Source organism: Canis lupus, chromosome 2 (genome assembly GCF_011100685.1).
Source record: "Canis lupus familiaris isolate Mischka breed German Shepherd chromosome 2, alternate assembly UU_Cfam_GSD_1.0, whole genome shotgun sequence".
Taxonomy (NCBI): domain Eukaryota; kingdom Metazoa; phylum Chordata; class Mammalia; order Carnivora; family Canidae; genus Canis; species Canis lupus.
Genome location: NC_049223.1, coordinates 42,127,292 through 42,150,242, shown reverse-complemented (window position 1 = coordinate 42,150,242; position 22,951 = coordinate 42,127,292). Strand labels below are relative to the sequence as shown.

Sequence of the window (22,951 nt, the reverse complement as noted above, 5' to 3'; positions counted from 1 at the left end):
TAGTAAGAGTTTCCATTACTCCTGCTAGTGCTTGGTATTGTCAGGTTTAAAAATTTCAGCAATTTTGGTGAACATTTAATGGAATCTCATTTTTCTTACAGGAGAATGAGGTTGGCCAGTGTTATTAATAACTACTCATTGTGGGATTATGGGTGATTATTATATTTGTTATATTTTTTTAATGCTTTCTGTAGTACTTATACTTAACTCCTTAGCTACCACTACATTTCTTTCACTCTTTTGTACAGAAAACTCTTTGTAAGGATTATTTATACTCACCGTATCCAGTTTTTCCCTTGAACCTAATTCAGACAGGCTTTTGCCTTGCTACTCCACTCAAACTGCTCCTATCACTATCACCAGTGGGCATTTCATTGATCAGTTCTCATCTCATTTGACTTAGGAGTAGCATTTGACACGGTTAATCATTCTGTCCTCCTGAAAAATTTTTAATTGGTTTGAGGAAAACACACTAACATACTAAATTAACTTTTGTACAGGTTATTTCTCATTTTGTATTTGTATTTGACACTTCGGTTACTCCCTCCCTCCATCATTTCTCCCCCAAGTTTTTTATTTTAAATATTTTAAACCTACAGAAAACTTGAAAGAATTTTCCCCATAATTTTTCATTAACTTTTTTGCTAATTGTAAAAGTAATATAGATTTTGATGATTATACTATGGTTATTGAGGATATTGACATTGGGGAACTCTCTGTACTATTTTTCTAACTTCTTTGTGACCCTAAATTACTTCAAAATGTTGGGACACCTGATTGGCTCAGTCGATGGAGCATGTAACTCTTCATCTTCAGATCATGAGTTTGAGCCCCATGTTGGGGGTAGAGTTTACTTTTAAAAAATCATTTCAAAATAGAATTTTTCTTAAAATGATACACCATATTTTACGTACCATATTCTAATGAGTTTTTATGATATGCCAAGAACTATGGGAAAATATGGGAGTGACCACATTGACAAAAATCCTTGCCTTTGTGGAAGTTAGGTTTACTGGAAGCAACAATAATAAATAAGTATATGTTGTATTAGTATAAATGCTAAGGAGATACTGTAAAGCAGAGAAGATACATGAAATGACAAAGGTAGAAAGATAGGCTGAAATTTTAGCTGTGCTGTCAAGGGTATCTAAATACCTCATTCCTCAAGTGAGGAAAGAATTGAAAGAAGTAAAGAAGTAAGCCATGCAGATATCTAGGGGAAAGGCTTTCAGAGACTTTGTTTTTACTTGAAATTAGTAACAAAGGTCCTGGAGTAGGTGCATGCTTGTAGCGTTTCAGGAATTGTCAGGAGCCTAGTGTGTTTAGTGTGGTAAGCAGTGAGGTCCAAGAGATAGGGTGGAGGAGATGGGGTGGCAAAAGCAGTCTGATAATATGAATCAGGAGTTTGGGCTAAAGATAATAGTTTGAGTGCCATTACCATATACATGATATTTAAATTTACATGACTAGATGGGTCCACCAAGAGATTGAGTCTAGATAAAGAGAAAATGTCAGTGGATTAAACCCTGGGTTACTCTGATTATTTGAGGGTTGGATTTGGAGAAGGAATCGACAAAGGAGACGGAAACTAGGGGTTCTTCCCTTTAGTATCATATCCTTTGTTGGATGTGAAGTCCTCCATGTCCTCGTCCAAGTTTACCTCATGTCTTACCACTTTTCTTTCTACTCCTTAGAGTTTCAAAAATACATCATGCTCACTCTCCTGGTTCTTTCTACATGGAAATACTATTTTTGGAAACACTATTTCATTCCTTCTTTTTCCCATACCTGACTGACTCTGTATCTTTTAGGATTCAGCTCAGCTGTAACTTCCTCAGTTATCTGCCAGACATGGTTTAGCTTCTCCTTCTGTTTGATCACATAGTACACTGCACATACCTAGCACCACACAACTCTGTTCACTCTTTTTTGCTTCCACTGTTGTTCATAAGTACTCTCTCTCTTTTTGCTTCGGGATTGGAATTGCTTACCTTCTAGCAGATTATGATCCTGTAGGTTCTATGTCTTATTGATTGTTAAACATTTAGAACAATGCTTAATATTTGCTTGGTACTTAAGTAATATTTAAAAAACTTGAGAACCGGTACAAATTAATTAACCATTATAAAGAAAATCCTTAGGCCCAGCCTTTGATAATATTGAGTGAAATTGGAGTGTAAAGAGCGTTTTTGTGAAAAAGGACGTTGTACAACAACAAAGGAAGTGAGAAACACATTAGCAAGCTACAGGTCACCAATATTTTTATTGTAGCAGCAAGGAATTTCTAGGTACAATGGCTTGCTTAACTTCTTTTCTGTCTTTATTGAAAAGCTGCGTATCCGACCTATCATTTTACTGTAGCATTTTACCAAGCAGGAAGAAACACGTATAGCAGACTCATTATTTTGAATGTTTATTTGCTTGAGATTTTTGAATATTTGATTCCCTTTTCATTTCTTAACAAACTACCCCAATCTAGCAGATGTTGGAGTGCTTCAGCTTTCATAGAGATGTGAATAAAGGAACATCTTTAAGTCATAGGTCTTCATATTGAGTATGAACCTTAATCATGGGATTGAGTTATTAAACTTCAGAGAAGCATAACTGGTCTGTAGACGGGTGGAGATAGATTTAAAAGCCAAAAATTTTTAAAGGAATTTAAGGAGTGGAACTTTGAAAAGGTGTTAGGTAGAAATAATGTTTCTCTGTTTATAAGAGTATTAAATAAAAATATAGGATTTTGAGTCACATTTTTAAATATTTTAAAAATTTTGCTAAATGTTAGAAGTGTTTTTTCTGTAGTATGATCATACATATTTATAAGGTAAAACAAATATAACTTCTACATAAAATATCTTAGTTTATTTTTACTTCTGCACAGTTGAGCTACATTTCAAATAGGAAATAACACTGATAGGGAGCAGTCATGTGAAACCATGTTCAAAAGAAAAAGCCCAAGTTTCAAAACTATTTTACTCTTAATATTGTTCTGTATTTATTAATCTTAAAAGTGTTTTCAGAGCCAACTGAAGTTCAGTTTAGAAATGTAATTTATATATTTTGCTCTCTCAGATGGAGCTTTAAGCATATGTTTCTAATAATTTGGATTATTATTGGATGGATAGTTTCTTTATTTTTAAAAGAGAATCTGTTTTGAAAAGATTCCAAAATATTTGTTTGAACAGGCACTCAGCATCTCGATGAAAACTGTTGGAAAAGAAGAACTTTCAGAGTCATTCTGTTCTCAGAGTACCCAAGCCAACTAAACTGGTACCGTTAACACTTCTGTTAGAGGCCAGGAGCCAAAAAATGTAGCACTTCCTGGACTGCTTTTCAGCAGTCCTTCAAGCCAACTTAGTGGTTGATATTAATACTGTTGAATTTTTAGAGTAAAAAGCTACCAGTAGAACCTCCACACCTCTTATTAATATCATACTTGTTAGTCTCTTTTAGTTATCCTTGATTAGTTACAATCTCTGCTTTACGCTTTATGTTGGTATTAAAGCTGTAAGTCTTTCTTGAATTTTGTGGGGTATCATTCTTGCAAAAAAAAAGAAACGAATGCTCTGTGATTGTGACCCCAGATCTGATTTTTTTTTTCCTTTTTTTTTTTTCCAGATCTGATTAAACTGTCTCCTGGACATAAATATTTTTGCATTGCTTTTTAGTACTGCTGTCACAGTAAATATACAAATTATATAGAACACTGTGATGCTTTGCGAGGGTCGGTAGTTATCTAAGGCTACCAGATTTATAACTAGGTATAGTTTACTTAGCCTCTGACACTTTCATTTTCTTTATATCCCCTTCAGATTTATTGAAATCCCTTAGTATAAATAGATTGTTATGTTGATCTCTATATCCACATATTTGCTCTAGTAAGTGCTCAACTTTAAGATATCTGCTGGATTGAACTGGAGAGTACCTTTCCTTATTTAGATACTGTGGTGGAGAGTAAATATCAAAAGAAAGATTCAGAGATTCTGTATACTAACAAGCGATAAGATTAAATTTAACATTTATACTATCATTTCTCTAATATCTAGTAGTGGGGAAAATAGCCGAAACTAAAATTTCAGTCACTTGATTTTTCAGGTACTTCCTTCCATAAGATCAGATTAATGTCTCTAGAAATGACTAACATAAATTTTTTTATTTAAATTTGATTTAATTGGGGCACCTGGGTCGCTCAGTGGTAAAGCATCTGCCTTCAGCTCAGGGCATGATCCCAGGGTCCTGGGATTGAGTCTCACATCAGGCTCCCCACAGGAAGCCTGCTTCTCCCTCTGCCTAAGTCTCTGCCTCTCCCTCTGTGTCTCTCATGAATAAATAAATAAGAAGTCTTTAAAAAAATAAAAAAATAAATTTGATTTAATTAATGTACGGTGTAGTATTAGTTTCAGAGGTAGAAGTTAGTGATTCATCAGTTGCATATAACACCCAGTGCACATTCCATCAAGGGCCTTCCTTAATACCCATTACCCAGTTACCCCATCTCCCCACCCACCTCCCCTCTAGCAACCCTCAGTTTGTTTCCTATAGCTAAGAGTCTCTTATGGCTTATCTCTGTCTCCATTTTCATCTTATTTTTCCTTCCCTTCTCCTATGTTCATGTTTTGTTTCTTAAATTCCATGTATGAGTGAAATCACGAGATATTTGTCTTTCTGTGACTTTCTCTGATTTTGCTTAGATAATACCCTCTAGTTCCATTCATGTTGATGGAAATGGCCAGATTCTGTTATTTTTGATGGCTGAGTAATATTCCATTGTATATATCTACCACATCTTCTTTATCCATTTATCTTTCAGCGGACATCTAGGCTCTTTCTATAGCTTGGCTGTTGTGGACATTGCTACTATAAACATTGGGATACATGTGCCCCTTCAAATCACTATGTTTGTATCCTTTGGATAAGTACCTAATAGTGCAATTGCTGGGTCATAGCGTAGCTCTATTTTTAACTTTTTTTTTTTTTTTAAGGTTTGTTTGTTTGTTTTTAACAGAAAGAGAGAGTGCACAAACAGGGGGAGTGGGAGAAGCAGGGAGTCTGATGTGAGACTTGATCCCAGGACCTTGAATCATGACCTGAAGGCAGAAACTTAACCAACTGAGCTACCCAGGTGCCTGTATTTTCAACTTTTTGAGGCACCCCCATGCTGTCTTCCAGAGTGGCTGCAACAGTTTGCATTCCCACTAACAGTATAAGAGGGTACCCCTTTCTTCACATCCTTGCCAGTTATCTGTCATTTCCTGAGTTAATTTTAGCCATTCTGACCATTATGAGGTGGTATCTCATTGTGAGTTTTTTTTTTTTTTTAAGATTTTATTTATTCATGAGGACACAGGGAGAGAGACAGAGACATAGGCAGAGGGAGAGGCAGGCTCCCTGTGGAGAACCTGATCCGGGACCTGATACCAGGACCCCGGGATCATGCACTGAGCCAAAGGCAGGATCTCAACCACTGAGCCATTCAGATGCCCCTCTCATTGTGGTTTTGATTTATATTTCCATGAAGGCCGAGTGATGTTGAGCATTTTTTCATGTGTCTATTGGCCGTTTGTATGTCTTTGGAGAAATGTCTATTCATGTCTTCTGCCCATTTCTTGGCTGGATTTTTTTTTTAAGACTTTATTTATTCATGAGAGACAGAGAGAGAGAGGCAGAGACAACAGGCAGAGGGAGAAGCAGGCTCCATGTAGGGAGCCTGATGTGGGACTCGATCCCAGTACTTCAGGATAACGCCTTGGACCGAAGGCAGGCGCTCAACCACTGAGCCACCTGGGTGTCCCATTGACTGGATTTTTTTGTAATTTTGAGTGTTGAGTTTGATAAGTTTTTTATAGATTTTGAATACTACCCCTTTATCTGGTAAGACCTTTCCAAATATCTTCTCCCATTCTGTAGGTTGTCTTTTAGTTTTGTCAACTGTTTGCTGTACAAAAGTTTTATCTTGATGAGGTCCCCATTTTTGCTTTTGTTTCCCTTGCCTTTGAAGATGTGTCTAATAAGAAGTTGCTGTGGCTGAGGTCAAAGAGGTTGCTGCCTATGTTCTTCTCTAGGATTTTGATGGATTCCTCACATTTAGGCAGGAATCCACAAACTCCATTTGGAGTTTATTTTAGTGTATGATGTAAGAAAGTGGTCCAGTGTCATTCTGCCTGTGGCTGTCCAATTTTCCCCACATCATTTGTTGAAGAGACTGTCTTCTTTCCTGCTTTGTTGAAGATTAGTTGACCATAGAGGTGAGGCCCCATTTCTGGGTTCTCTATTCTGTTCCATGGATCTGTGTGTCTATTTTTGCACCAGTACCATACTGTCATGATTACAGCTATGACTAACATAAATTTTAAACTTGTTTCAGAATGTAAGTATAGAAGAATTATATGGAACCAGAAAAATCTAGGGTTTTTTTCCTTCGTTATTTGGATCTGTGTATAATCTAGAAGTAAAATATAGGTACTTTGGGGCACAGTATTATTTGTGTCTTTGAGGGATTTGAGAGTCAGTGAAGTAAGGCACTTCTTTCTGCCTGGTCTTTCAGTTTTGGAGTATGTTACTGGAAGCTTAGAAGGCAGATTGAGGAAGTTTTGGTAAGGAACTGGCAGGGTTAATGGCTGAAAATGATTGAAAACCAGAATCTGCAGTTGATTGAGACACAGTTATGGGAAAGAAGCATACACATGAATAATAGCATAATGGGATTTGTTATTGAAGTCCAAGAAAAGTAGAATGAGGCAAATATCTCTAATGTCTTGATGTTCCATTTGATAGCACTTTGGACAAGTTTCACAAGGGAAGTGGTTGAGATCACTAATCTTTAGTACATGAACCAAGAAGTAGATATTTCATTTGTCATAGGAAATAACTTAGGCCCATAAAGAAGGAGTGGAGACTCTTTAGTAGAGGAACATTTATGACAATTTCTTTGATTTAGGGCCAAAAGCTTTTTGAGAGAATATTCAAAGCTGTGTGGGTCTAAATTTCATTGTTGAAAACTGACAGCTGCTATACTTCTTTTTAATAACTGATTGAAGCTCTTTCTGTTATATCTCCTCTATTGCTAAATTCCTAGAGATTAGAAAAGTGTGTTTATAATAGTATTATGAGACAAAGCTTAGTCTGTGGATTGGATAAAACTTCTTTTGTGACTTTTTCTTTTCCCACCAAAAGTGAGAAGTGAATGCCTTGCCTTGGTACATCCCATTTCTAATGGAGGACAAGAAGTTATTTTCTTCAGTGGCTGCCTTCCAGAAACTCTGGCTGAATGTTCTTTGTCAAGTGTATATTCCCTTCTTTAGGCCTTTCTATATAGAGCCCACAAACATCGTCAATGTGAATGATGTCATTCAGAGGGTTAGCGACCATGCCTCTGCCATGAACAAGAGGATTCATTACTACAGCCGCCTCACCGCTCCTGCAGACAAGGCTCTGGTAAGGGACAAACATTGCTAATTGTCTAAGGTTAAGTTGAAATGAACAGTGAACAGCATGAGCCAAGGAAACTCCCAGTGATTGAACTTTTTGCTGGCCAAATTCCAAGGATAGCATCATGGAAAATCAAGATAGTAATTAATTAGTACATGTCTTACATCTCAGGCTAGTTCATTCTTATCAAGCATGACAGAGATTTGAAACAATCTCTCTCTATTGACAACAGCCTAAGAAATTTGTTGGATTAAATTCTGCTAGTCCCCAGTTCTAAGAGCTCTGCCTGTGTCTCTGCCTCTCTCTCTGTGTCTCTCATGAATAAAAAAATAAAAGCTTAAAGAAAAAAAAATTTCTTAGCAAAGAGGCCGTAAAATATCAGGTTGAAGGCCAGATTTGACCATGGGCCATAGTTGTTAACTCTTGATCTTCTAAAATCTATATTATTATTTTAGGATCAAAAATTATATTGGAAGTAATTTGGTTGCTTATGAGATATTCAGAAACTTGAAAGCTTAAAGAAAAATGAAAACATTCTTGGTGGAAAAAATGATATTTTTATAGCTAATAAAAAAAAGGAGAAAAAAAAAAAAAAAAGGAGAAAGGAACCAACATTCTTTAGATGTATACTGAGGGGCAAGGACTGGGATATCTCTTGAACCTAGATACCTCATTTAAAGCATTGTGAGTTATTAAGATCTCTTTTTGTATAGCCAAAGTAATGACTTCCAAAGTGTTCTGGGTGGGGTCATTTTTTTCCCCAATTTTTTTTTTCATTTTTTTCCTGCCTTAGGCCTTTATATCAGTACTTGTAGTAAAGTCTTGGTTCTATAACAGAATTATCTAAGCCCTCTGGAGTAGAAGTAATCCAGTATCTCTGAGTCTAATTCAGACCTCTGAGGCTCTACTTGTGGAAATAAATGTCAGAGATACCAGCTGGGCCAGTCTAGGCCTGAATGGACATTGTTTGCTTGGAAATTAAGTCAGCATTATACATCAAGTTGAATAGCTTTTGTTAACTGACAGTTGAGATGACTCTAGTAATCAAAATATATAAACAGTGATCTAAAGTTAACAGTGAGACATAACCATTTTTAATGAATGTATGTATACATCCAGGCTCATTTCCTGAGAATTCCAAAATTATTTTTCTGAAGATTTTTAAGGGAAGAACAGTGTGAGACCACATGTCTCAGGATTTTACAGAGTTATACCTTCTTATTTCTGAAAATTTCCTCAATTATCTTATTATTTTTATTCTAAAATGCAGGAAAGAAGAAAATTATTTGACTGCCAACATCTAGATCCTTGTAAATAAAAATGTGTCCTGCAGAGGCCAGCAATATTGGCATCAGTGAGAACTTACTAAAAATGCAGAATCTCAGTCCTTACTCTGGACCTACTGAATCATAATCTGTGTTTAACAATATCCCTGTGTCAGTCACAGGAAAATTCAAATTTGAAAAGCACTGCCCTACTCCTGATTGGCTCAGTCAGTTGAGTGTCTGCCTTTAGCTCAGATCAAGATCCCAGGATCCTGGGATCAAGTTCCGCTGCATTGGGCTCTGTGCTCAGCAGGGAGTCTGCTTCTCCCTTTCCCTCTGCCCTGTTCCAGGTCCTACTCACTCTCTTGCTTTCTCTATCTCTCTCAAATAAATAAATAAAATCCTTTAAAAAAAAAAAAAAGAAGAAGAAGAAGAAAGGAAGGAAGAAAAGCACTGCCCTAAATTACTGCCAGAGTATGGAATCCAATTCTCCATTTTGTCTATGACTCTTAAGAATCTGCAACTTCTTAACTTTGAGCTTCTTCTATCCTGCCTTTTGTAACTTTTGATTTTCACTTTTTCTAAACTTTGCTAGGTATCATGGTTTATCTCCTGCCTGATGCAGATATGGTCCCTCCCCTGTTTTCTTTTTATTCCCTTGAAGAAGATAATCGAACTCAGACCCAGGAGCATTAAGGGTAAAAGAGATGCCAGCAGACCCATTTCCATATATGCCTTTTTAGCTCTCAGAAATAGTTGTTTCCAAAGCCACACGAGGCATAGCATTCAAGACATTTTTTACCCACAAGATACTACAAATTATATGCATAGAGAAGAACTGGACACTTTTTCTTTTTCTGCCAGTCCATATCCTGTCTACCTACTGAGGCCCAGTATTCCATCACTTCCTTGACATCTTCCCCAACTATTCTAGTCCCTGTTAATTTTTTGTCATTCCTACAATACAGTATCCCAAACCTAATTTTTTCTCTCTTATAGCCTTATCTAATTGCTTCATATGTCTTCCAGCTGGAATTTAAGCTTCCTAAAATTGTAGACTGTATTGTTTTTGGGTTTTTTTTTTTTTTTTGAACACTAAAGCTAGCACAGAGTTGAAAATATGCATAGTAGATGCTAAATATAAAAGATTATTGAGGGGCACCTGTGTGGTTCAGTCCATTAAGCCTCTGACTCCTCAGCTCAGCTCAGGTCTTCATCTCAGGGTCATGAGTTCAGACTCTGTGATGGCCTTCATTGTTGGACATGGAGCCTACTTTAAAAAAAGAAAAAAAAAGGGGGTGCCTGGGTGGCTCAGTCAGCTAAATGTCCAACTCTTGGTTTTGGCTCAGCGTAGTGAGATGGAGCACCACATGGGCTCTGGGTTCAGCATGGAATCTACTTGAGATTCTCTCTTTCCTTCTCCCTCTGCCCTCCCCCAACTCACACAATGAATGAATGAAAGAATTGATTTAAAGAGAAAAGATTGCTGATTTATACCAGTCAGCTCCCACGTCTTTACTACTGTGTATAGGACTACATGTTTTCAGAGTACTATTCTCGGGGAGGTGGGCAGAATTCTTCCAGGAGACTAATTTTTTTCTCTCTCTAGGGAGGTAGAATTCAGAAGATATGTTTGGGTGATAAGAGCTATGTATAAGAAATACGTATCTATTCAGTCGTTCTTTGTGTCTCCAACCTCTCCTTGGCTCCTTGCCCTTTGATTACTATATCCATCTTTAAGAATCCTTGCTTCGGGGACACCTGGGTGGCTCAGCAGTTGAGCATCTGCCTTCGGCTCAGAGCGTGATCCCAGGTCCGGGGATCAAGGAGCCTGCTTCTCCCTCCATCTATGTCTCTGCATCTCTCTCTGTCTCTCATGAATGAATATATAAAATCTTTAAAAAAAAAAAAAAAATCCTTGCTTTACCTTCCTTTAGGCTATGTTAGCTCACTTTTATCTTCTACTTTTTAAATGCTTTTAGTAAGCATTTGAAAGAATGGTCTGTATTTATATTTTCTTTCTTTATCTTGTATTGACAGGTCAGTTCTTTATGATTTGAGTTTGTTACCTATCTCTTTTTTAAAACTACCCTGATTCTTGAAATTCCCCTCACTTTAGGCCTAAATCTCCTCCATCCAGATTTCCTTAATCTCACTCTTTGCTGACTCTTCTTTCTTTACCCTGAAAATAAAGAGAAAGATATTTTGACATTTGCATATTTTAAAAATTAATTGTCATTTCACATGAACATTTTATTGCTTTTATTCTTTAAACTCTTGGTCCTTTAGATCTTCTACATTTGGAAAGGGTTTTTTATATTCATTAATCAGGAATACATGCTGTTTGTTCACAATATTTAGAATTGTGTCTAGAGTCAGGTATTGTGATGAATGGAAAATATCCTATTTTGCACATTTACTGGTTCTAACATGTCTCTTATGACATTTCTTCTTTTACTAGATTGCCCCAGATCATGTAGTTCCAGCTCCAGAAGAGTGCTATGTATATAGTCCGTTGGGTTCTGCTTATAAACTTCAAAGTTACACTGAAGGATATGGTAAAAACACCAGTTTAGTAACCATGTGAGTAAAACTTCTTTTTGAAGCATAACTTAAACTATATGTAAGTGAAAAATACTGGTTATTTAAATTTTTATCTTAATTAAAATGTTTAAAGAGTCAGACTCCATATATTTACTGCTATTACTCTGTGTTTTCAGTTTTATGATTTGGAATACCATGATGGGAACATCTATACTAAGTATTCCTTGGGGCATAAAACAGGTAATATAATTTTTCAGCGCATTTTTTGCCTGAATTATTTTCTCTTTATATTGTAAGTTTTACAACAGGGGTTTTAATAAATCTATACAACATTTAGTAAAGAAAATACATAATTTAACATTGTCATGTTTTTATCATAATTATTTAGTGTTTAATATTTTTGCATATGCATTCATTCTGACATGATAATATATGTTCTATATTTTTTTTAAACAGGCTGGCTTTACTACTGGAATGTGTGTCATCATGCTGATGGGCATTTTAACACTTTATTGCTGCTACAGAGTAGTGAAATCACGAGCTATGATATGTAAGAGATTGCCATGGTGAAAATAAAATGGCAATTTGGATATTGATAAGTATTTCTTGTTGAAATAGATCACTAATGTGTACATGTGTGTTAACACACGTGTGTTAAATATTTTGTGCCTAAAGAATTTACTTCTCTAATGTGTAGCATTCGACTGAACTGATAAGTCAATGTATTAGTGACTGCCTTTGAAATTCAGAGAGGTTTGTAGTCCTAAGTCTTTTCCAGAACTAAATAGAGAATTCTGTGATTCTAGGGTCCTTGGGTGGCCTGCGTAAGTTAAGCATCTGACTCTTGATTTCAGCTCAGGTTATGATCTTAAGGTCCTGAGATCAGGCCCCGCGTTGGGCTCCATGCTCAGCAGGGAATCTACTTCAGAATTTTCCCTTTCTCCTCCTCTCTCTCTCTCTCAAATGAATAGATCTTTTAAAAAAAGTAAAGAAAATTCTATGATTCTTATTGGTTAATGGTGACTTTTGATGTTTCCTTACCAAGAGATCTAAATGTTGGAATCACCTAAAAGTAGAAAATATAACTAGAAAAATATGAGAATATGAACATATCCATTTTAGTGAATTCACAAAGTTTAATAATACATTGCCTCTACTCTTCTCTATAAATTCTAGATTAGGGAAATACCTTAGATTGTTTTAAAGTAGTTTAGGACCTAAATAGACCTACATTATTTTAGTGAATCTTTTGCAATTTTGTTTTGTTTTGTTTTTTGTTTTTTTTTAAAACATTTTTTTTTAATTTATTTATTCAGAGAGAGAGAGAGAGAGAGAGAGACTGAGAGGCAGAGACACAGGCAGAGGGAGAAGCGGGCTCCACGCAGGGAGCCTGACGCAGGACTCGATCTCGGGTCTCCAGGATCAGACCCTGGGCTGCAGGCGGCGCTAAACTGCTGCGCCACTGGGGGTGCCCTCTTTTGCAATTTTGAATCAAGAGACCAGGCTTTGCCTTCTTTGTTTTTTTTTTGTTTTTTTTTTTGTTTTTTGTTTTTTGTTTTTTTGGTTTTTTTTGTTTTTGGTCTCTGTTAAGCAGTGGTATATTTTCTCTTTATTGTATTATTTATTTGTATCCTTTTCCCATTTATCCTCAAGGTCCTTGGTGCTCTTATAGATCTGCTAAGTTCTTTGCATGATTGTAGGCCTTAGCCCTTTATCCATTATTTTTTGTCAGTTTTCTTTTCTATCCAACATTTGGCTTTTGTATAATATGAGTTTGTTTATATCTACCTATCTTTTCCATTGTAATTTCTATTTCTTCGTTTGATAGAAAAGAATAACCTTTCAAGATCTATTTTTACATTGTCTTCTAACTTTTCTGTTATTTAATTTTTGAATTTTTAGCTCAATTGTCTGAAATTGGCATGTGGTATAAAGTATGACTCAGGAAAACTTTTCTCTGTAGGTTATTTAAGTATGCCAAATATTGAATAATATCTTCAGAGTCATGATTTTTGTCTAGCCTTGATTTATTATTTTTTTAATTAATTACAAAATATTATCATACTATAGTTTACTTATATTATCTATACTGTTTTATTGGCCTTTGTATGTATTTGTTCTATAATGTTTTAATTTCTGTTATATGATTATATGGTCTGATGTCTGGTGGTGGAATATATTCTTAATATCTTATTAAGTGTTCTGAATTAATTATGATTATGGGTGATTAACACCTAATTTTATTCTTTCTCTTATTTTTATTTAGCATCAGTGGATACCACTACCTGGGAATATCCAGATGTGTGCAGATACTATTTTGGCTCCTTTGGACAATGGTCGAGTCTCCTTTTCTCCTTGGTATCTCTCATTGGAGCAATGATAGTTTATTGGGTGCTTATGTCTAATTTTCTTTTTAATACTGGAAGGTTTATTTTTAGTAAGTATCTATATCATATGCTTTAACAGTAGTTACTTTAAAGTACAGTAACTACTGCATTGTTTTACTTTCAGCCTTAAATTCTGGACCTGGGATAAAGTAAAGTCATTTGTAATTCTGGAAAATATAGTTGATTCAATTTGTTTTAATATCACAGATATACTTTTATCTCTATATGAACTGTGTGTATATTTGTGCTTTATATATAAAAAGAGTAAGGGGTTTTTTTTGCACCCTCAGAACAGATTTTTTTCCCCCTTGGGGTCATTATCTTATCCATTGAGAAAACATGACCTATGCTTATACCCACGCCTCACCTTCATTAACCATTATATATTCAATTCTCTTTTTTAAATAGAACTTCTATTCATAGAAACATATAAATTTTAGGCATACAACTTTGATGAATACATCCATGAAACCCACCTCCCCTTCATGAAACTATTCTGTCTTCCCAGAAAGTAGTGATATATTTTTTAAATATAAAAATTCAAGTAAATTGTTGCTATTATAAAATAACCTAAATAATTTTGGGATCTTTGTCTTGAATCTAGCAGATGTGTTGAACTCTTACTGATTCTAATTTTGTAGATTCACTTTGCATTTTCTGTTTAGATAGTTACATCATCCATGAGTACTGAAAACTTCCTGCCCAATTATTACTTAAGTGATTCATACATATATATATACATTTATATTTATATACATATATCCTTATGTATACACAAACAACATATAAATGTTTATATGTACACATATATAGACATATTTATCTTTTTTAAAGTGTAAAGTTACATAGATGCAGTGCTGGTAGACATCCTTATGTTGTTCCTGTGGAAATCTTTCACCATTAAATATTGAGTTTGTTGTGCGATATTGGTTACACCCATTAGCAATTTAAAGATGTTCCTGCCTATTATTTCCTTAAGAATTTTTATTAATGTGTGCTGGATTTTATCAGACGCTTAATACTCTACATCCCTTGAGACAATCATAAATTGTCTATTTTCCTCTATTTTTTTTTTTTTTTTTTGAGAGAGAGAGAGTGTGTGTGAGTAGAGTGGGATGGGACAGAGGGACAGGCAGAAAGAGAATCCTGAGCAGACTCTACACCCAGCACAGAGCCTGATTCGGGTTGATCTCACCACCCTGAGATCATGACCTGACCCAAAACCAAGAGTTAGACGCTTAACCAACTGAGTCATCCAGACACTCCAGTCTTTTCTACTTTAAGTTGTTAATGTGGTAAATTAAATGAATACATTTTGTATGATTTAAATCATTTTTATATCCTGGGATAAACTTAATTTAGCAGTCATGATATATACTTTTAATTTCTTACTGGATTCAATTTATTTTCAAGAGGAATGGGGCTACTGTTTTATTTAGAAACTTTGTGTCTTTCTTTTCCTTTGGGTCTTTTCAAAAGAGATACTAGCCTATGATGTTTTTTTCTTTTTTTTCTCATACTGTCCTTGTTGAACCTTGCTGTATTAGGGCTGCTGTAACAAATTACCATAAACTACTTGGCTTAAAACAAAAGAAATTTATTCTCTCACAGTCCTGGAGACTAGAAGTCCAAAATTGAAGTACCACTAGGGCTCCATTCCCTCTGAAGCCTTTAGGGAAGGAGACTTCCTTGCCTCCTCTTAGTTTCTGGTGATTGCTGGCAATCCTTGGCATTCCCTGGCTTGTGGCTACATGACCCAATTTCTGCCTGTCCTCACATAGACATCACCCCTCAGTGAGTCTTTGTACAAATTTTTCTCTCCTTATTAAAGCTATCAGTCATTGAATTTAGGGCCTCAATGACCTCATCTTAACTTGATTTTATATTCAAAGACCCTATTTCCAAATAAGGTTACATTCTAAGGTTGTTGTGGACATGGATTTAGGGGGAGAATATTCACCCTACCATACCAATCTTGGTGTCAAGATTTTACTAGTCTTATTTGAATCTTCAGCATCAGGAAGTAGATAATGATTGATAACCTCCAATCTTATCACTAATAACCCTTGAAGATACTATAAAAACCTAGAGCACTACTCTACTTTTTTTTTTTTTTTTACTACTCTATTATTGTAAGAAGCATACAATGGAGGTGAGTGATTCATGTACTTAACTTGCTTTATGACCAGAAAATCTAATCCCACATTTTTTATCAACTCATTTAACTTTCACATTAAACACTTTTTTAATGGTTACTAAGGTTATAAAAGATTAACCTCAAACAGAATAAAGTAAATTCAGTCTATCAAGAAAACATGTTCTTTACCCATTCTCTCGTTAATGGTAGAATGATTTGAATGCTCAGATATCTGCATATACTTTTTTGGAATTTTAAGCAGTCAAATACTTTTTCTTTTCAAATTTTTATTTAAATTCTAGTTAACATATAGTGTAATATTGGTTTCAGTAGTAGAGTTTAGTGATTCGTCACTTAAATATAACACCCATTGATCATAACAGGTGTCTTTAATATCGATCACCCATTTAGCCCATCTTCTACCCATGTCCCTCCATCAACCCTCAGTTTGTTCTCTATAATAGGAATCTCTTGTGAGTTGCTTCCGTCTCTTTTTTCTTCCCCTATGTTCATCTGTTTTGTTTTTTAAATTCCACATATGAACGAAATTATATGGTATTTGTCTTTCTGTGACTGACCTCTTTTGCTTAGCATAATGCACTCTAGCTCCATCCACATCATTGCAAATGGCAAGATTCCTTTTTTTTTTTTTTAATTTTTTATTTATTTATGATAGTCACAGAGAGAGAGAGAGGCGCAGAGACACAAGAAGAGGGAGAAGCAGGCTCCATGCACTGGGAGCCCGATGTGGGATTCGATCTCGGGTCTACCAGGATCGTGCCCTGGGCCAAAGGCAGGCGCCAAACTGCTGCGCCACCCAGGGATCCCAAGATTCCATTCTTTTTGATGGCTGAGTAATCTAGTAATACACACACACACATACATGTACCCCACATCTTTATTCATTCTTCAGTTGATAGACATTTGGGCTGTTTTCATAGTTTGGCTATTGTTGATAATGCTGCTATAAACATTGAGATGCACGTACCCCTCCAAATCTGTACTTTTGTATCCTTTGGGTAAATACTTAGTATTAGTAGTGCATTTGCTGGGTCATAGAGTAGTACTATTTTTAAGTTTTTAGGAACTTCCATACTGTTCTCCAGAGTGGCAGAAACAGTTTGCATTCCACCAATAGTGTAGAGGGTTCCCCTTTCTCTGTATCCTCACCAACATCTCTTGTTTGCCGTGTTGTTTATTTTAGCCATTCTGACAGGTGTGAGGTGCTATCTCATTGTGGTTTTGATTTGCATTTCCCTAATGATGAGTGATGTTGAGCATCTTTTCAGGTGTCCATTAGCCATCTGGATGTCTGTTTTGGAAAAAACGTCTGTTCATGTCTTCTGTCCATTTCTTGACTGGATTATTTGTTTTTTGGGGTATTGAATTCTATGAGTTCTTTATAGATTTTGGATATTAATTCTTTATCATATATTTCTTTTGCACATATCTTCTCCCATTCTGCACATGTTTTTTACTTTACTACTTCCTTTAGTATAGCTTCGTGGTAATGTGAGCAATAACTATATAATCCTCAGTCTATAAAAGCATATATAACACTTTGCAAAAACTTTAAGTGATTCTTCAGGTAAGTTTTGCTGTTATAAGTGTTGGTTTTCCCCTTCTGCAGGCTTTTAAAACTTTATATAAGATATAACTATACTTACATCAATTAGTGTGAGTATCAGAAAATTATTGTACACTTTATCTTGATTCCAGGGCTTTAACTAAATTTTACTGTGTAGCTAGATTTTTTTTTTTAAATCTTCAATCATGTAAGAGTTTTCCGTAATGGGAACTATGAAGCCAATGACATCATTCCTCTAAGTAGAGAAAGCTGAGAACAGTGAAGCTGTGTTAATAATGAAGCAGTTTTGATTCATTGTATGGTAATATTACCACACAGTAGATCTTAAAAGATTTTTATAGATCAAAGATTTTAGGGGGTAATTGATTTAGCATCTTTCCTTTGGTATTAAACTATATTCTTTCTTTAATTTTCAGATTTTATTCATCACATTAATGACACAGATGCTGTACTAAGTACCAATGATAGCAACCCTGGTAAGTAGTTTGGAATTTACAGTTTAGTTTGTTTTTTTATTTCCACTTTGCTTCAGAAAGAATTTAAGGTAGAACATATTGTTTTATTTTAGGTGAATAATTAGTTCAACATCGCTACCATTATGTTAACTGAGCCACTATTAATTGTTGGCAACTAATGCAATTCAAAAAAAAAAACTCCATAAAAGATTGTGTTAATATGAACACATATTCATATGAAGACAAGATTCATCTGTAGAATCCATATTTGCCTATAAATAGTCAATATATATTTTTAAGAGCATTATCTTTGCTAATTGTTTTGGAAATCTAGAAGCATAGGTCTCAGGTCGTTAACTTTTTTAGGCATTTATTAGTCACTAATATTTAAGATACACAAATGTAAACTACTTTCTTAATAATGAACAAACATTAGTAAATACAGAAAAAAATAATCTTCATTTCTTTGAAAAGTTTCCTTTAATTAGTTAGAAATAAGTCTTTGTGTCTTGTGTGTTTATCTACTATGGCAGTCATAGGGAAAGTGAATATAAAAGCTAATATAACCTTCCTAACAGTTAAACTGTTAACCTTTAACATCACCTAAAGCTTTATGTATTAATGATTTAGATTTCAGAGTATTGGGCTTAAGAAATGCTAATGTATCTTTACATTATGTATTTAGATTTATGTGCTTAGATTTCAAAGATAATAAATTGATATCATTTTAAGTTTATTTTATTTATTTATTTTTTTACAAAAGGGTCTTTATTTGTAAAAAGCCAAAGGGGCCCTTGGGGCAACAGAACAGGCAGGCTGGCTTCTCAGGGGTCAGGGGCATTTGGGCAGATGCGCTTGAGTGGGGGGGCACCCTCCGAGTCCTCTGTGTCACCCTGGGCTGCATCGGGGACAGGTGGCACTGGCTCAAAGACGGGGTAAGCTTCGGGGGCCTCAGCCTCCAGCAATTCTGGAACAGGCTCCTCCTTGGTCAGCATTGGGGGTTCATGGGTGCTGCCTGCAGTGATGCCCTCAGGATCTCTCTCTTGGCCCAGCTGTGGGGGCTGAGCATCCTCTGGGACCCCTTCTGGTGGTCCAGCAGGTGACACAGGGCAGCTGGGCTGGGGGGTACCCCCAGGGCTGGGTTCGGTGCCCTTTTGCAGGGAGCCTTCCGAATGGAAACTCTGATTACTGTTTTCACCCCCTCGGGGACTGGTGCCCCTGCCCCGCCGCTCCCGGCCTCAGGATCTCTCCGTTCCGCCACCTGCCCTCCGTTGTTCCTCCTCCTGGGGGTCCACCATTGGCACCCACTTGAAGATATGAAGGGAAGTGTCACCCACAGTCACCCAGCGCTTCTCCCATCTCCTTGGATGGACCTTCTTGATGGTCACCATCACCTTCTTGATGTCATCTTTGGCCCAGCTCCGGGTCTCGGCCCGCATGGTCTGGCAGGCCATGCTGGTGGGACTGGGGCCAAGGCCAAGCCCGCAGCTGGGCCGCCTCCCGTCCGGCAGACTCAGACTCAGCGCCAGACCCGGGCGCTGCTCTCTCGGCCTGCCGTCCCTCCAGGAGTTGCCCGCGCCCTCCCTCGCTCCCCTCATTTTAAGTTTATTTAAGAGAGAGAGAGCACGCACACTTGTGTGTGGTGCCTAGGGGGAGGGGCAGAGAGTCCAGCAGATTCTGTGCTGAGCCCAATAAGGGGCTCCATCCCACCGCCCTGAGATCACTACCTGTGCTGAAACTAAGAATCAGCTGTTCAACTGCCTGCGCGACCCAGGCACCACTCAATATATATTTATTAGGTCTCTTTTATGTCAGGAACTATTCTAGGCTATGAGGATACAATGAATGGACAGAAGTCTCCTCTCTTGAAGCAAATGTTTCAATGTCTTACTCTGTCTCTTAATTAAACTCATTAACCTGTGTTTTCTTAACACTAGCAAATGAGTGAGTGCCATGCCAGCTTTTCTGTGGATATATACACACACACCTTTGAATAATTATACTGAAGTATTTCAGTATAATTTTAAAATATATTCATAAATTTCGTGATGACACTGATGATTTGGAGAGCACCATCAGCAAAGTCAATTTACTTTACATTCTTCTCTTTGAACAATGTGTTAAGTAGAATGACAGTCTCAGTTAATGTAAAGTTACAGCTGACCTTCATTGGATATTTACTGTGTGCAGGCATTACTCTAAATGTTTTACAGCACCTCTGTAATGCAGATAATGTTAACTTCACTTTGTAAATGGAAAAACCAAAGCACAGAGAAGTTAATGACTTGCCCAACGTTATATATAACTACTAAGTGACAGAGTCAAGATTGACTATTCAGTCAGTTAACTTCCATAGCCTGTGCTCTTTACCACTGTTATTATTAGCGCAAGAAAAATTCAAGTTAATTTACTCTGTGCAGACGTAGAAGAAAAAAGTACATGTCAAAATGCTGGCTAAGCAAGAAAATTGTTTGGCTTTGTAGCATGCCAAATATATAATGGATAGAGAATAAAATTAAAAACAGAACTTAAATTGAATATATCATTTTTCTCTTTGACTAGTGATGAGTATGATTGTTACTTATTAGTAGTATTTTCATCAGCATTAAGAATTCCTTTTAAAGGGCTGATTATTAGGAAAAGTACTACTATGAAATTAAAAAACACAGAATGATTTGTATCCTCTCAACAGAAGAAATTGCCCCTTGAAGATTAGTGTTAGAAAAAATATGTTTTATTCAATTCTCAGTTCTCTGGATATCATCTAAGCTGTTGGGCTACTGTAAAATATGATAAACCTCCATGAAAATTATTCCAGATTGCCAGAATTCAAGATTCTTAAGCATTAAGCAACAATTAGTTTTTGGCAATACCATGTCATCTGTTTCAGTGATGTGCACTTTTTATTCCAAACCCATAGATTTGTTTTATTGTTAAAAGAAACCTGTTCTAGGGTGGCTTGGTGGCTAGGTGGGTTAACTGTCTGACTCTTGACTTTGACTCACATCATGACCTTGGGGTTGTGAGATTGAGCCCCACATCGGGCTGTGCCCTGGGCATGGAGCTTGCTTGAGATTCTCTCTCTGTCTTCCTTTGCCCCTTGCCCCCCTCTAAAAAGAAAGAAAGAAACCTGTTCTTTGGCCTTTGTATGGGTTATTAGCCCAAATGTAACAATCACTCTGAATATTTCTTTTTTTTTTAATTGGAGTTCAATTTGCCAACATATAGCATAACACCCAGTGCTCATCCCGCCAAGTGCCCATCACCCAGTCACCCCAACCCCCAGCCCACCCCTCTTTCCACTACCCCTTGTTCGTTTCCCAGAGTTAGGGGTCTCTCAAGTTTTGTCACCCTCACTGATATTTTCACTCATTTTCTCTCCTTTCCCCTTTATTCCCTTTCACTAATTTTTTATATTCCCCAAATGAGACCATAAAATGTTTGTCCTTCTCCGATTGATATTTTACTCAGCATAATACCCTCCAGTTCCATCCATGTCGAAGCAAATGGTGGGTATTTGTCATTTCTTTTTTTTTTTTTTTAATTTATTTATTTATGATAGTCATACAGAGAGAGAGAGAGAGAGAGAGGCAGAGACAGGCAGAGGGAGAAGCAGGCTCCATACACGGGGAGCCCAATGTGAGATTCGATCCCGGGTCTCCAGGATCGCGCCCTGGGCCAAAGGCAGGCGCCAAACTGCTGCGCCACCCAAGGATCCCATATTTGTCATTTCTAATGGCTAATATTCCATTGTATACATAAACCACAGCTTCTTTATCCATTCATCTTTCAGTGGACACCGAGGCTCCTTCCACAGTTTGGTTACTGTGGACATTGCTGCTATAAACATCGGGGTGCAGGTGTTCTGGTGTTTCACTTCATCTGTATCTTTGGGGTAAATCCCCGGCAGTGCATTGCTGGATTGTAGGGCAGTTCTATTTTTAACTCTTTGAGGAACCCCCACACAGTTTTCCAGAGTGGCTGCACCAGTTACTCTGAATATTTCTTACATTATTGTATAAATAAGATCAAATGCCATTCAACCCAATATTTTCTCTCTGGCAGTGGAACCAAAGGATAGTTGGTGGGATAATTTTATAGCTTCCCATAGAAATTAAGGATATACGGCCTGGGGTCGCGGGCTGAGGGTGGGGATGGGGGTGGGGCAAGAAGAAAAAAAAAAAAAAAGATATACCTCAAAATTTTTTAAAATTCTCCTACCTTTAATTATTTGTAGGTAAAAGATTCCTAATATATTTAAATATAACCTTCTATTTTTTCCAGAAAGGAGAAACTTATTCATGATACAAATTGAGGTTGGTAGAGCAAGTGTCAGTCTCTGGGATAGTCATTTTGAATTCTTCATGATCTTCTCTAATCTGATGCTTTTCCTATTGCAGTGATTTGTCCAAGTGCTGGGAGTGGTGGCAGTCCTGAAAATGGCTCTATGATTTTCTACGCCAATGACACAGAACTCCAGCAGTTTGAAACGTGGTGGAATAAGTCCAAGACAGTGCCCTTTTACCTCATAGGGCTCCTCCTGCCACTGCTCAATTTCAAATCTCCTTCATTTTTTTCAAAATTTAATATCCTAGGTAAGCTGAAGCACTGTGTTATAGAGCTTCTGTGTAATAGAATACACACTGGATTTTGTGGAAATATGATCTGGCTGGGGAGAGACTTACCTACCAGCCCTGTTTACCTGTGTTTAATTTGTTCACTCATATGTTACCCTGCTTTTTTATTTTCTTTATGGAGTTCGGCACAGAGAAAAATGCAGATGACCATTTAAAGTCCAAGTTCTTTTTTTTAAAAGATGAGTTACTAGATTTCCCATTCTATCCTTACTGAACCATTGTTCCCCATTTCCTTAGTGGGTACAACTTAGAAGAAACAGATGAAGTTTTCAGGAGGAGAGATCCAAATTGGATATTACAGGAATTCTCAATACTAAGGATTGAAAGCGTAAGATAAGAATATTTACTAAAGGAGGTTATAGAATATTTTTTCCTAGTTTCTATTTAAGAGTATGTCACAGAATTATCACTTAGCTTTCTACCTGGAATGTCATTCTCTGTCTAACTCAACCGATTGAGGTTTATTCTGCTTTTGCTTTCCTCTTTAGTGCTTTTTCCTTTTTGGAACAC

The 22,951-nt window shown here is 36.6% G+C and overlaps 1 protein-coding gene and 1 pseudogene across 11 annotated transcripts in view; one reads left to right on the top strand and one right to left on the bottom strand.

The window, feature by feature from the left end:
• SLC38A9 (solute carrier family 38 member 9) overlaps positions 1 to 22,951 on the top strand; it is an 82,370-nt gene that overhangs the window by 20,797 nt on the left and 38,622 nt on the right. For 3 of the 11 annotated variants that reach the window (XR_005355511.1, XM_038530610.1, XM_038530619.1), the window contains 7 exons: positions 7,302 to 7,434; positions 11,155 to 11,276; positions 11,414 to 11,477; positions 11,694 to 11,787; positions 13,504 to 13,674; positions 17,766 to 17,825; positions 22,205 to 22,399. Coding sequence is in view for 10 of the 11 variants with exons in the window: in XM_038530610.1 (XP_038386538.1) it covers positions 7,302 to 7,434; positions 11,155 to 11,276; positions 11,414 to 11,477; positions 11,694 to 11,787; positions 13,504 to 13,674; positions 17,766 to 17,825; positions 22,205 to 22,399 (839 nt within the window). In the remaining variant the exon portion in view is untranslated. Of the gene's footprint in view, positions 1 to 3,185; positions 3,271 to 3,618; positions 3,762 to 7,173; positions 7,435 to 11,154; positions 11,277 to 11,413; positions 11,478 to 11,693; positions 11,788 to 13,503; positions 13,675 to 17,765; positions 17,826 to 22,204; positions 22,400 to 22,951 lie in introns of all 11 variants that reach the window. The other 8 variants (XM_038530614.1, XM_038530613.1, XM_038530618.1 and 5 more) reach the window with 4 other exon arrangements.
• Positions 18,591 to 19,258, bottom strand: LOC100688947 (annotated as a pseudogene).